The sequence below is a fragment of the Centruroides vittatus genome, unplaced genomic scaffold (assembly GCF_030686945.1).
Source record: "Centruroides vittatus isolate TY-2023 unplaced genomic scaffold, ASM3068694v2 contig_913, whole genome shotgun sequence".
Lineage (NCBI taxonomy): Eukaryota > Metazoa > Arthropoda > Arachnida > Scorpiones > Buthidae > Centruroides > Centruroides vittatus.
Genome location: NW_027122602.1, coordinates 334026 through 349705, shown reverse-complemented (window position 1 = coordinate 349705; position 15680 = coordinate 334026). Strand labels below are relative to the sequence as shown.

The 15680-nt window shown below is 29.0% G+C and overlaps 1 protein-coding gene across 1 annotated transcript in view; it reads right to left on the bottom strand.

Annotated features, from left to right (window-relative positions):
* LOC136984322 (dynein beta chain, ciliary-like) overlaps positions 1–15680 on the bottom strand; it is a 215241-nt gene that overhangs the window by 116979 nt on the left and 82582 nt on the right. Inside the window, exons 29-31 of the mRNA XM_067281255.1 lie at positions 14956–15083; positions 8015–8314; positions 5582–5881 (exon numbers count right to left, since the gene is read on the bottom strand). Coding sequence (XP_067137356.1) covers positions 5582–5881; positions 8015–8314; positions 14956–15083 — 728 coding nt within the window. The remainder of the gene's footprint in view (positions 1–5581; positions 5882–8014; positions 8315–14955; positions 15084–15680) is intronic.

Sequence of the window (15680 nt, the reverse complement as noted above, 5' to 3'; positions counted from 1 at the left end):
ACGACAATCTTTCCTCCGACTGAGTGTTCCTGGCGATTGTATGAATTCGCTTCATTGTTGAAAAACTACGCTCAACAGACGCACTGGTAGATGGTATTGTAAAAATTAATGATATTAAACCATATAATTCTATTAGTACGTCTTTGTTTAGGTCATCATTAATTATAATATTTTTTATGTCTAAGAGTGACTTGCCAATATAGTCCGGAAACGAATATAAATATTGCAATTCACTACGTAATTTACATAAATTAAAAAATTCTCCATAAAATTTACGTAAAGCATTAAAACTCTCTTCGGGAAATTGTTTTTCATAATATTTAAAATTATTAAAATCTAAAAGTGATAAAAATTCTAGAGATTTTATGTCGGCAAATCTGTCAATACAATTTTGTATCAATGTATCCATTATTTAAATAAAACAGACATCTATATAAATCCTTTTTAGACTCAATATCAGTATGTCTCATTCCTCTTTTTGGTTGAATTTCTAAAAAAGTTTCATCTTTTTTCAAAGCGTCCCAAATCAAATCAAAATCATTTCTTTTCTGTCGTAAAAAATCAATAAAGTGATTTATTCTAGTAATACAATATGCTATATTAAAATTTTTTTTTTGTAATATATCAAAAAGGATATCTGAATGTGCAAATATTTGATGAAAAACTAGTAATAAAAAGTGAAAATCAAAATCTATTAAATAATGGTATAATCCTCTTGCGGCAATTGTAGTATCAGAATCCCATTGTTCTGGACTTTCAACCATATTCAACAACAAAAGTTTTAATTCTTCTTTATACTCCATAACGCAGTTTACAATCCTGCTATTGTAATTCCATCTAATAGGTGTGGCTGAAGGAAAACGCTTATTGACTTCTAGATCTAAGGCGTGAGATCTTTTAGAAGATTTAGAAAAAAATGAAGAAAATCCTGTCATAGTTTGAAAAAATATTTTACATTCTTTTATATATCCAACAGATTGAAAGAAAACTAGGTTCAATCTGTGAGCATAACAGTGTACGAAAATAGCATGTTTGGATATTTCTTTAATTTTAGCTCAGACACCATTATGTTGTCCGGCCATTACGGCATCGTATGTTTGTGCCACTAATTTTTTAGTGCATTGAAATTCGTCTAAGTAACTCTTAATGTGAGTGAATAACGAATTTGCGTCTCTGTTCTCACTCACATCAGTAAAGCCCACAAATCTTTCTTCGACGTTACCGTTTTCTTTCACGTAACGAAATACAGTCGACATCTGGGCTCTGTGGCTAATGTCCGTTGTTTCATCTACAATTATAGCAACAAATTTTGCGTTTTCAATTTCTTTTTTAATTTCTTGCAATAAAACGTTTCCTAACGAATTAACGAGCTCATTTTGAATTTTGTTCGATAAGCCAGTAAAAACTGTAGACTTCTCTAAATGCATTTTTAATTGATTATCTGACGTACTTAATAAAGAAACGAGTTCAATATAATTACCTCTGTTATTAGATTCAATACATTCCCTATGCCCTCTAAATGCCAATTCTTGCTTTGCTAAAAAGCATGTAATATCTATTAATTTAGATACAATATATCTATTAGCCGTAACTATCTTGTTATAATTTTCAATATTAATTTTATATTGTTTACTAATGTTAAATTCTATTCTATTTTGATTTCCAAATTGCTTCAATTTTACGAAAGAATCAATGTGACATTTACGATTTTCGTGTCTTTTTCTAGCTTTACTCAAATTATTTAAATCGTCAAAGCCATTCTTATTCCACACACTAATTTCATTTGAAAATAATAGGCAAGGCCAATAAAACAATTTTTGCATTTTTATGCATCCACAAAGCCATTTTACGTCTTGATAAATTTTATCGTGAAAATGTCGAACAAATTTTTTTGTCGAAGTACTTATATTTAATTTAGGCGTTGGTCTTTCTCTTTTAATAATGGCTTCTTTTTCATTATATTGTCTTGAGCCAAAACTTTTTTTAAGTAAATTTTCAATATCACAATTACAGTTTAAATCGCTAGCCATGATATAAGGGCTAAAATTAAAAATAAAATTATTAAAACTTACTTAGTAAAATAAAATTTGTGATGGATATACAATTATACATACCTGGTACAAAATATTCAATTGTATGAATATACTTTTGCGAAGAAACGTATATAAAAATAACATAAAATATTGTTTATTTTTAAATATTTAAACAATCCACTGAGTTAAAATTGCTCCCTGCGAGTGGCTCACAAATGGAAACAGAGACGATTTTGGTAGGTGTACAGTGAATGCATGCATGACAAATCCCGAGGGTGCCGATACCGGTCAATGTCAAATGCCTCTTTTGTCGCATCACTAGTATATCTCAAAGGACGCGACAGGGCCGTTGTAAATTTTAAACGTTTCTCACCATAGATGTAAATATGTTAAACTTAATAGTCATTTGTTTTCTAACTACTGCAATTCGTTTTAGTACCAGGTGTACACGGAAATCAGTTCCCCACTGTACTGAGCTAGTAATTGCTTCGGTTAAGCTTTTGTTTAAGTCAGCAGGGTTTTACTTATGTCACCATTCCCTAATCTCTTAATTATTTAACTACTTCTTAGTAGAAATAACTCGAAACCAGTTACTTTGTACTCGAATATCTGTAGTCTTGGGAAAAAAGTGGAAAGAAATTTTTATGACAACCGATACTTAGATCGTACATTTAAGGAAAATAAATTCTAGAGCTTTTTTTGTACCATTGTACGTCTCATTCATTAAATTTGGTTGTAAATAATGATGCCAAAGTAACAGTTAATTTTTTAACATTATACAAGAATTGTACACATTTGTTCTGCATTCCCTTACAGATGGGACATACTATAATCGTAATATCACCGGTTTAACATTGAAACCCGTAAGTAATATAAGATGGGAGAGCGGAATAAATATATCAAATATTTTAATGGATTTTTTTAAACTCCCGTCAACTATACAGAACTATCATAAAAACATGCCAGTAAACTCCTATCGGTTGGGTTAAGTTATAAATCTAGTCTAGGGTGGGCAACCTTTTTTATAACATGGGCCAGAATAAATTTTACGTTTTTCCGCGGGCCGTAGTAGTTAATTGACGCCTTTTTGTGACTCGTAATTTTTTTAGTCTGCAAATATGAAATAAATAAATAAAAAGTTTATACTACATTTATTTCTCTTATCGTTTTCGAAAATTACAAAGAATTGGAAAATTAACTATTAATTAGTTATTTTTCCAATTTAATAATCTATTAAAGATCTTGCAGGCCGGATAGAAACTTTTCGCAAGCCGTAGCTGGCCCGCAAGCCGGGGTTGCCCGCCGTTGATCTAGTCTACTCGTGATTCGCGTAATCGGGCAAGAGTGGCCGAATATCTAGCAGGCAGGCGGCTAAACAGCCCACAACCGGTCCGGGATATAAAGTTAGAAGCTTTATGTGTGAAGCATCCACCAGCTAAACCGGGTGACGTTGGTGCTCTGTAAAGCGCATGCGCCAATGCCTATAATCTGGCTGCTTGGAAGTTGACGGGCAGGTGGCTAACAGCCCACAACCGCTCCGGGATATAAAGCTGTACTCTTTACGAGTGTGTCACTTACCCGGTTTAGCCAGGTGAGCTAAACCGGGTGAGGTTGGTGCACTGTAAACCGCATGTGCTAATGCCTATATAATCTGGCTGATTGGAGACTGACCCGGTTTCGACATTCCTTCCGCCACCGAATTATTCGAATATACAATAGCAATCTTATCGTTTTTTTTCACATGTAGTATAGAAATTTGTAAAAGATACATAATGCAGTTATAATAAAATATTAATTTTAATTAATTCAAAGTACGTTAAAATATGAAAATTTATATTTTATAAAATTCAAGGGAAAGTCATTGGAAGATGGAATCGGCGCTTCCATTGCTTCCAATGACGGCACGCCACTGGTGAATGGTACACAGCTGAATGGAGTTAATCATTTCTTACAGTTAACATTAAGAAAAAATATGATATCTTAAAAATTTAAAATATCACATTTTCAATTGGTGTCTGCTTGACCGATGAAATTGTGCCATTTTGTACCATCTGAGAATTGCGATAAATATGGCAATGATACGCTGAAATAACCAAACTCTTTATATTGTTTTTGTTTTAATGTTTGTTATATTATAGTATTTGATTTATATAACTACAAAGGTTATCTTACGTAATGGTTCATCACAGCAAGTAACCAATATAACACATTTAAAAAAATATTTATTCCTCTACTGTACACAATTTAAAGAATTTTTAAAATGTGACAGATTAGGCACTTAGTGTGATAAACTTTAATGCAAGATAACCTTTGTAAATATAAATCAAATACTATAATATAATATAATAGAAGGGTTAGAAGTACGAAATAATCTGATAATCTTAATCTTTGCTGTAGTTATTTTTTGCCCAAGCAACGTTGGTCTTATATGTATGTACAGTAATACCTCGAGTTATGTATATAATGCAGACCACAGACCTTTATGTAACATAAATTTTACATACATCAAATTTGTAAATTGCTTAAGTATAACTACATAATTAATAACTCAACACTGTATTTATTATTATATGTGTACTGTACATATATTAATAATTATTTTTTTGTGTAAAAGAACAATAGAAATACAAAGTACATATATAAACAAAACAAAGATAACAACAAAAATAATCTAAAATATTAAATGTATTCATTTCCCCAGCTAATGTTATCATCTTTCCATCTTCATACATACGAATCATTTTTAATTTTTCTTCTAAAGTTATTGTAGACCTTTGTTTTTTGGGTTATTACCAACAAATTTGGTTTGTCATTTCAATTGCATTTTAATGGTACAGTACTGTAAATAAACAAGAAACAGTATGTAATTGTAGTGGTGGTAAACAGGTTATGTATTAAACAAATCACTTGAAGCAAACTACACTAATGATGTGAAACAATACATATAGAAAAATAAACAATAAAGATGTGCTTAGTTTTGGTGCTCAAATTTGACTGAGTACTGTAGAAGAATCTTGTTTATGAGAAAGAGTGCCCTGTATGTTTGCATATGTGCTTACAATTAGACCAAAAAGTAAAGGATTAGCAGAGCAATAAAGTAAAAAAATCTGTACAGTGCAAAAGAAAGAAAGGAAGAGAGAGAGAGAGAATGAATGAATGAATGTGAAACAGAATAATTCTTTGTAAAATTACATGTTACTCTACTCAGATTTTTTTCCAATGTTTGAGGTATTCATAATGACTAGTCAATTTGATAAATTAATCAATATTTATCACACTGCATGCCCTTTTTGGTCATTATTCATAATGCCTGATTAATCACTTTGTCCATAACATATATATATATAATACATGTACACACACACACACACAAACAAACAAACACAATACATGCATACATAAACAAAAAAAGAAAACAATTAACTAATCAAACATTTTTTAAAATTAATAATAAAATATAAATTAAAAAAAAAACAGAAATTAGAATATATTTCAATTAAAAAAATGAATCTTTGTAAAAATATATTTTTCATAAATTGACAACTTACTTGTAATGGTTGTTCAAAATCTAATTTAAATCCAGGAATTTTTTCAGTCCATGAAATAAATCGTTTTGATTCTTGATCAATGTAAAAATCAAACACTGTTCCTGAAGAAGGAAACTTTACAGTTTTGAATTCACTGAGCCACCATTTTGAAAATTCCACTCTATAATCTATTAGATGTTCTTGAAATAAACAAGCACCAAATGCCCAAACACAAGCAAACACAAAATATATTTCATATGTTTCTTTTGATAATTCTATAGAATGTTGTGATAGTAAGCAATCCAATAGATAACATAACATCTGTCAAAAATGAAAAAGAATTGATAGATAAAATTTTAAATCAAATAAAAAAAAGTACATAGATTGTCCCATTATTTAACTTTATGCTTAAAAATAAATATTAATAGCAATTAAAGTCAAAATTTTTGCATATCTGATTATAAATTTATAATTCAAATAAATAATTGACCAAAAAAATTTATATATTAATTAAATTAAACAGAAAAGAATGAGAATTAAAAAAATATATTGCTACAGAGATTTCTCTATAAAACAGTTCATAAACCATTAGTAAATATGAAAAAACATAATCAAAATATGAATACACTGGCACAATAATTGGTGTATTAAGTTATAAATCAATTATATACAGAATATATCCAAATCTGTTAGTCACTTAATGTATTATTTATTTAAAATTTTTTAATAATATTTTAAAAAAATTAATATAGCAATATCTGAAAATAATTTTCAGAATACTGTCCATATAGACTGTAAGACAAGCAAATACTGTCCATACAGACAAATTTCAGTATTCTCCCCAGGAAAAGATTTTAAGTGATCAGTCTATTTGGTTAGTCAGTTGTTAATGCAAACAACGTTTCAAATTTCAGTTAATGACAATAAAATAACATTTTACTATAACAGTCAATTGTATGCTAATGTATAGTAGGATTGTTTTTAAAAAATAATAACTGTAAATAAAATAAAATAAAAATTTTTAACTGGTCAGAGGAATTATTTATCTAGTCAATCAACTAGCTAAAATTAGCTTGAGGAGAACACTACAGCTAGTATATACAAGAGAATATTGTTTTAACAGATTATAGTACAACAGATTTCACAGAATAATGGATTTTTTTTCCAGATTCTGCCAAATTAATGTAATTTTACTTTCTTTTAGTGGATCCATAACTCAGAATGATAAATTTTTCTAGCCCCATCTATGCATTTTTTCATTGTTTGCACCCCCACCAGAAATGGCCCTGAACTTCAGTGCATGATTAAAGTGAAAGTATTACTATTTGTATAGATATGTATAAGGTTTTAAAAAAAAAACTATCAATGAAACACCAATGCTGACATCAATGTATTGAAAACAAAGCTCATTTTCTTTATTGAAAGATTGAAAAAAACTATACTTTAAAGTAGTCTAACTCTGAAGAATAATAATACAGTTTTAAAAATAAATTTTAATATTTTATTTCTCCCATTGTATTTTTGTTTTTATGGCATAATGTAACTTTTCCAAAAAGGGAGTCTTGAAATTTCCATATGGATTTTTTGAAAGTGAGGCTAGAGACCACATTTGACCACCAAGGGAAAGAGTTTACACTTTCACTAAAATAGGACATTGTGGGGAAGTACTCGATCTTTAGAGTATTCCCCATGCATGAACAAAACAAAAAGAAACTTCAAAGAAATAAATCACACACTCTATGACTCCAATGCAAGGAACTTAAAGTTTATTTTAGTCCTCCCAATCACTACTCTGTCCCTTCACTATAATAAACAGTAAAACAAAGGAAACAACACACAAAAAAAAACAATCTCGCGACTCCATCGTCTACACGTCCTCTCTCTCTACTTTCTTTCTCTCGAAAAAATCCCTCTTCTTCCCTTAAGCATGCACAATCTCCCTCTCTTCCTCCTTGATCTGGGTTTTTTGGTTGTCATCGAGAATGCATATTCCTTCTTTACTCTGTAGCCCACCCAAGGAGTTGGTTACGCAATAGAACACGTGATCTTCAGACCACATATCTCTCCTTCTCCCATTAACTTTTACAACAACAAACAGGAAGCTTTTACACTATGAGGGCCCATCCCTCCTTTACTACATGAACCACCCAAGGAGGTGGTTACGAGCCGGTTACACAACAGAGCATGTGGTCTTCAGACCACAACATGTGGTTTATGGATAATCCTACATGTATTTATTTTGTTTAAAAATAATAATAAATTGATTGAAGAAAATTCTTGGCATAAATCTATATTTTTATTTTTAAAATGTTATTTCATAATCATTGAATGATTATAACTACTTTCTGCATGTCTCTTTTAAATTTTTATATTGGAAGTCAATTAACTTCAATTAATTTATTTGTAAAGTTTTAAAAATAAATTATAGATCATCTTGAAAAATTTTCAACATACCTGAATTTGACTTATTTCTGCAACTGGTATAATTTTTTTAAAACATTTTCTTGTTTGTTGTAAGCATGCTGGAATATATTTTTCAAAAAGTATCATCAGATTTGTTTTTTCTGACTGTAATTTTCTTTCTTCAATCCAACTTGTAACATATGGATTCCAATCAAGATCAGTAGGATTCAAATATAAAATTCCTGCTCTTGACACAGTTGCTGGAGTAGCTGTTTCCAAAGAAGCAATTTCAAATACAAGACGCATTGATGGAGTTAAAGGAATTCTTTCATTGCTGGCCAGTGTGAGAACCTGTAACATTAAAAAGTAATTAATCAATTTTTAGGGACAATAAATAAATATTGTATAATAACAATATTTATTTATTTGTTTTATTTTGTATTTTGTTTTGTATTTTTTTAATTTGTATCCTTTGCTTTTTAATTTAATTTAGAAAGGAAATTAAAACAACAATAAATTAAATTGAATTAGTTAATTTCATTTGTAATGTTTTTTTTTTTTGTTGCATGGAAAGGCTTCTTTTTCTCTGTAAATTTTTCGAATAAATATAAATAAAAATAAAAATGAATAATTTTATAATGGTTAATTTACAATTCAACAATCAGAAATAGACAAATATATCTATCAGTAATGATATATTCCAAAAAATTAACTTTATTATGTAGTTTTAAATAATGTATAAATTCCTGCTTTCATTGCTGTTGTCATGTTTTTTGCTTACCTAAATGTAAGATTTGCATCACAGTATTTGGCATACAAGACAATGATATTTCTTCTCTGTTTTATATATGCCGTCGAAAAGTATGTTGTCATTACTACTGATTCAAGTTTTATTGATAAGTACAGGTACTAAATAAAATACCAGCTCATTTCAATGAACCTCTCAAGAACAAATTTATAACATCAGAACATTCAAAAAAAAAAAAAAAGAGGAAGGGACTGTCCTTATAAATTTAATGAGGAAGTATCTACCTACATGATTGATTCTAACTTGAATTTGGATGCAGTGATGGAACAAGCTGGTAATATAGTTCTGACAATTCAGTTATTAAATTAACTTTGGGCAATAACAACAATAGAAATTTGATATTAAAGAAATTTTGGGAAGAAAGACTGTAATCTGTGCAAAGTAATTTATCTAAAACCATTTTTTTTCCAGACCTCTGTCACAGATTTCACTATTGAAGGTGTAAACTTGTACTGTACCTCAGTGGCGTGCCGTCATTGGAAGCGATGGAAGTGCCGCATCCACCTTCCAATGACCTTCCCTTGTATTTTCTAAAATATAAATTTTCATATTTTAACGTACTTTGAATTAATTAAAATTAATATTTTATTATAACTGCATTATGTATCTTATTAAAAAATTCTATACTACACGTGAAAAAAATGATAAGATTGCTATTGTATATTCGAATGTCAGTGGCGGAATGGAAGCGCTTCCGAGACAGCTTTCACGGCAAGAATAACTGAATGGTGTAAAACAGCCAGAGGGCATTGGCGCATGTGCTTTACAGAGCACCAACCTCAACCAGTTTAGTCGGTGGAAACTTCACACGCATAACGCTTCCAATGATTCTATCCCTTAGCCACTGGGTAGGGAGCTATCTGACTAAGTGAATTGTTTAAGATTTGAAAAGTAAAGGGTATTCAATGTTATTTTTATGTACAATTTTTTTGCAAAGTTATATTTAATTACAGTATAATTAAAAGAAAATTATAATTATATTGACAGATTTTTAGACAAAATCTTTAGAATTTTTATCACTTTTAATGTTTTTCATAATATTAAAATTATTAACAATTTTTCGAAGCGTGTTTTAATTCTTTAAATTAAGTAAATTTTATGGGAAATTTTTTGATTTATCTAAATTACGTAGTGAATCGCAATATTTATATTCATGCCAAGACTATATTGACAAGTAACTCTTAAACATAAAAAGTATTATAATTAATGTCGATCCAAACAAAGACGTACTAAAAGAATTATATGATTTAATATCATTAATTTTTACAGTACCATCTACCGGTGGATCTGTCGAGCGCATTTTCTCAACCACGAAGCAAATTCATACATTGGCCAGGAACACTCGGTCGGAGGAAAAATTGTCATCACTGGCATTGCCTTTGATAGAAAAAAAGCTTTCAAATACATTGATGGAGTCAATGACCAGCAACTTTTATGATAAAGTAATTAACGACTTGGCGGAAAAAATCATTGAATAGAGTTAGTTTATAAAAAATTTAAAAAACAAGTTTTTCTATCATTGTTTGTATCATATCAATTTGTATTATGTATGTATTATTTGTATTTTAGAACTAAAATACATAAATTGTTTATTTTTGTCATTTCTAGTATTTGTTTAAAACTTTTATGGAAATGTGATGTACCGGACAGGTCTGACCCGTCACGCAAGACATGAAAAAACGGTTAATTTAGAGAAAAATTTATTAGTTTAAAAAAACATAGGTAAAAGTCGTTTGTAGTCGGACACTCATTGTTTATATCAAACTGCGTGGCAGAAACCATAAACTGCGGAAGGAAGTCGTCCTATGATCGGTGGAAGATCGAATTTGTCTTCGATTTTGACTTTTCTCACTCTCCAGGTAAGAATCTCATTACATTTAGTAACGAAGGACCAACCACTCGGGAAGCATGGTTGAGGGAGAACAACCAATCAAAATGGACGAAAGAAAGAACGGATATTGATATAATCTCCGACAATCGAGGACACCTGGCACTCAGTTAATGTTCTGAATAACCAAAATGCCGTGTGTCAACGTGCAAAAAAAAAAAAAAAAAAAAAAACAATTTCTCATCCATTGTGCCAACCTGTAATCCGTGCCACTTCGGACTGTGTCCCCGACTCCAACGGACAAAGTCTCCCTGTGCCCTACAGACTTGTCAACGCCACTGTCCCTGGGCCACCTTCGATCAACCATCGAAGAACCACATCGATGCTCAGGACATCCAAACGGCTGATTGTCCTAAAGCAAACTATTTTGTACTTAGTATATGTTTATTTTATGTTAAAATAAACGGTTTTTGTCAGATACTTGTCGTCTTTGTCTCTACAGCCACCACCCATGTACGAATGGACCCTAGACCATTACTGACGCACAATTAACTGATTGCCCCTGGAAGTCGGCTTCTTACAGAAACACAGCTTCCCTATCATCAAATGTCATGGCACGCCACTGCTGTACCTATTTTTAGAAAAATTGAAAACGGAGAATAAGAAAATTAATATGCAGAATGACTATTTAATTGTTGAAAATAAAATATTTAGTGGATTATACAAATGACAAATTAATTGGGGTGCATTCTTTTTAGAATAATTCAGTTGTCTTCTCATGGGGAAAAAATACAAAGCAATTTTTTATCAGTGTATTCAGCTCATGTTTAAGTTGACTTATCCAAGATTATATTTTTTATCATTTTATTCTACAGAAATATCCAATAACAAGTTCAATAAAAAAATAGAAATTTTTATTTCAGCTAAAGAATGTGAAAGAGATACATCCTGATTATTATCAAATTATGGTTCAGAGCAAACCAAAGGAGATTTGCTGTTATTGCTTTATAAGTCTTTGGGTAAACCTATTTAATTGTTGCAAGACTAATAATATAGTTGTGCTAATAACTAAAAACATGATTATTGACAATCTTATATTATCTTATTTTCCTCCTTACACAATATATAATTCCTCTGTTAAGAAATTTTTGGATTATGTTGTCTATTATATAGGAAAATAATGTAAATTTAATGTGGATGGATGATTTTAATGTGAGAATTGGAAGCTTTCAAAATTTTAACTATTACAGAAATAATTTATCAATTAGACATCAATGAATATCTAATGTAAACAGACAAATTGGAACACCATCAACTGGGCAACAAAATAAGACATCAATAATAGAAAAATTGCAAAATTTTTTATTGCTTTCTTTATTAAAATCACCATTCTTTTCTATTGATCCCGGTAAATTTAAATAATATTTTTTAAGAAACAAGTTAAAAGAATGATTTTGTAATTAACAAACATATTTATATATGCTACATACTTTATTTATTTATTTATTCTTAAAAGTAAATAGAGAAGTCTTGAAGTACAATTGATATCTACCACCAAAAATTAACATATTTGTTAAAAATTAGCAAATATGTTAATTTTTGAGGAGTAGATATCAACTGTTATGTAAAAACAAAGACAACAATTATGTAAAATGAATAATGTAACGTTTTACATTACGTTTTTGAAGAACTGCATTTCTTTGATGTACTTTGTTAACCATTTCTGACATCAATAATTAATGATGGTACACTATGTTGTTCCAAAACCTTTCTTTTCCCTATGTTGGAAATAACTCACAACTCATAGTTTATAACTTATAACTCATACCTCACAAGTCTTAACCATACTTATATTTATAAATATTTTATCAATATTTAAAATATATATATATATATAAGCATATGCTTGCTAAATATGCAAAAATTTTTAAGTTTCTGTCACCCAAATAAAAATCACCCATTGTGTATTGCTCAGTTGCCCAACTGTCATGAACCCAACAACTTCTCATAGAGTGATTCTTGGCAATTTCCTGGAGACAAACTGGCTTTTTGTATAAAATGGAGCTTTTTTTGTCTGATTGCTATGTGAACTTCATCTACATCTCTAAAATAGATATATCTGTTATTGATTTTAATATCCTATTGATGACTCTTGTGCACTACTGTGTAATTTTCAAAATAACTGAAGATTTCATTTCCAGACCATTTTCTGGTAGAAACTAAGTTTGATTTGATTAGGAATAATATAATTAAAAATGTTCAAACCAGTTAAGACATGTTCTTTTCCTTAAGTGGAAAGCTATGGCTACAAATGCTTTAACAGATAAAATAAAATCTTGTTCTTTACTCAGAGAGAATTGAGTTTGAAAATCTTGAACAACCAATCCCAGAGAATACTTTGCTTAAAATTGAGCATTTTCAATCAGCAATCAGCAATCTCTTAAAAACTGTTAAGGAAAATATACTCATAATTTTATTTCTAGGCATGTTGAATTCAATAATGATAATTCACTTGGTGCAAATAATGGTACTAAATAATTTTAGTTTTTCTTTCTTAATTTACACAGAACTTTATATTGTGCTACTTTTGAGAATAAAAATGGAATTACAAAACAAGATATTTACAAGCTTTCTGAATATTGCAATAGAAAAGACCTTACACACAATATTAATAAATAAAAAATCATGACATTTTGGCAAGGAGAATGCTAATGAATCTTTGATAAATAAATGAGACATTAATTGAGATAGTTAATAAATTTAAACACTTAGGTTTGTTTTTCTTATCTTTGTTTTTCATTAGGCTGCAATTTGAAAAAATTACAGACCTACAAATTCCCACTGTCATCCATCCATCCATCCGTCTTTCCCTAATCTTGAGAATGGAGTTAGATAAATGAAAGACAAGACCAGATATGGAAACCTTAGGGGCAGGAGAACCCGATTACCTATATAAGAGCTTCCATTGCAAACTGGAAGTCATGTTATTTCAATTCAAAAATTTTCCCTTGAAAGGTGTTAGATGACTGGCACAACTCTAATGTTAAAGGAAAAGTATGATGTACAGGGGCAAGTCACTACTAATTTGAGGTGGAGAGCATGTATTTTAAATTAAATAAATTAAAAATATGATTAAAAATCACAGTCTGGCATTGTGATTATGTCACAATAAATACCATATATTCTGGTAAAATATTTAATTGTTGTAACTACAGCTATACCTCACCTTACGTCAATAATTTGTTCCAGGAGAGGCAACTTAAGGAATTTACTTGTCATTAGGCTAAACCACAAATAACCATTCTCAGTTCTGTATTTTATTTATTAATGCATTTTTAATAATATATGGTTAATAAGAATCTATTTTAAGCTTACAAACAAATTACTTTTTTTTCTGTACTATATTAAAAATTAAAATTTATCTAAATTTACAAATACATGTACAGTATGTACATACTTCTAAATGTACATGTTTACAATTTGGTGATGTTTACAGTACTTTGCAGACTCTTTATTTGTGAATGCGGTTTGCTCTAAGACATTATAAAATAAATTGATTTTGTAAGGTTAAATAACAAATACACTTATTAAAACTATTTTGTGATAGTAGAAATTGAACTAATTTATGTTAAATTTACCAATAAAGACTGCTAAATAAGACGACAACACAAAGCCACAGATGTTTTCATATTTCGTTCTCTAGGATTTATGATGTACAATATTAACATTTACTGTAAATGTGCATATTTTAATATGATTTTATATGCTTTTATTCTTATTTATTGTACAGTAACATGATTTTATCTGCTTTTAACGCTTTTCTAGTGATATTACGACTTCAATATTTGTGGCAGATGTAAAGTCGAATAAAATGACTTAAATTTAATTTTTATTTTTTCATATATTTTTTTTTTTTTGACAAACGACATATAATTGAGACTGACTTAACTCAAAATGATGTAACCCGAGGTATACCTGTACAAACAAAAGATTTGTAAATTTTTTCAATTGTAAAAACTTTTTCTTTTGTAGGTGATAATAGGTGATAACCCTAAATAAATAAATTGGTTGATTGATATAACTTTTTAAAATTTGTTTTATTTATTTACTATAAATTTTTTTAAAATTTATTTTAACATGATTAAATTTGAGTGCACATTTCTAAATTTAATTATGTAAATTGTATCTAATCTAACATATGTGATTAATGGAGAATTCATATAGAACACTGACATAACATATATTTATCAGTACACAAAAATAAAATGTATACATTACAAGACTAATGCCATATTATAATATAGTTATTTAAATAAATAAAATATAATAGTGTTCATAAAATTTAAATATAATTACCTTATTATCATCCATGACTGTATTAAGAGATTCAATCCACATTGGATCAATATCTCCATCTAAAATAATCCATTTAGGACCATTACCAGGAGCATTGGCTAGATTTCTCATTATAACAGAAAATAATCCTGTTAAAATTATTAAATCTGTATCAATTTTTGTTTAAAAATCATTTTAAAAATATATTTTAGAGATAAAATATTTTATTTTTAATATTTTTGTTATTTCCAGCAATCTCAATATGTTGTTGCATTAATAAAAAACTTTCTTGTATAAGAATTGTAATTTGTACAAAGATGCAACATTTTTCCTTTAAGTTTATGGATTATTTATATAACCAAAACAGAGGGAGTTTCAATTGAAGTTTAATTAATAAAAATATTTGCAGAACCAGGAGTAACAACTATTGAGAAAGAATTAAAATGTAGGATTTTATAAAAAAATATACTTGTAATGAATAATTTCTACAATAATTTCAAAAGCAAAGTTACACCAATTCATTAGCATAAAGTGGATCAGGACAAAGATTATATATATCAGGGCTGGCCTTCTCCAGAAAGAGGCTCAGTTGCAAGTAATTTTTTGGGAACTTGAAATATTTCTCAACTATAAAAACACTTAAAATATTTTCACTAAAAATAACAATGAAGAAAATAAAATAAAATAATAAACAAGTTATATTCAGAAGATTCATTACATTTGTAAAATTTATATTTAATATTTTC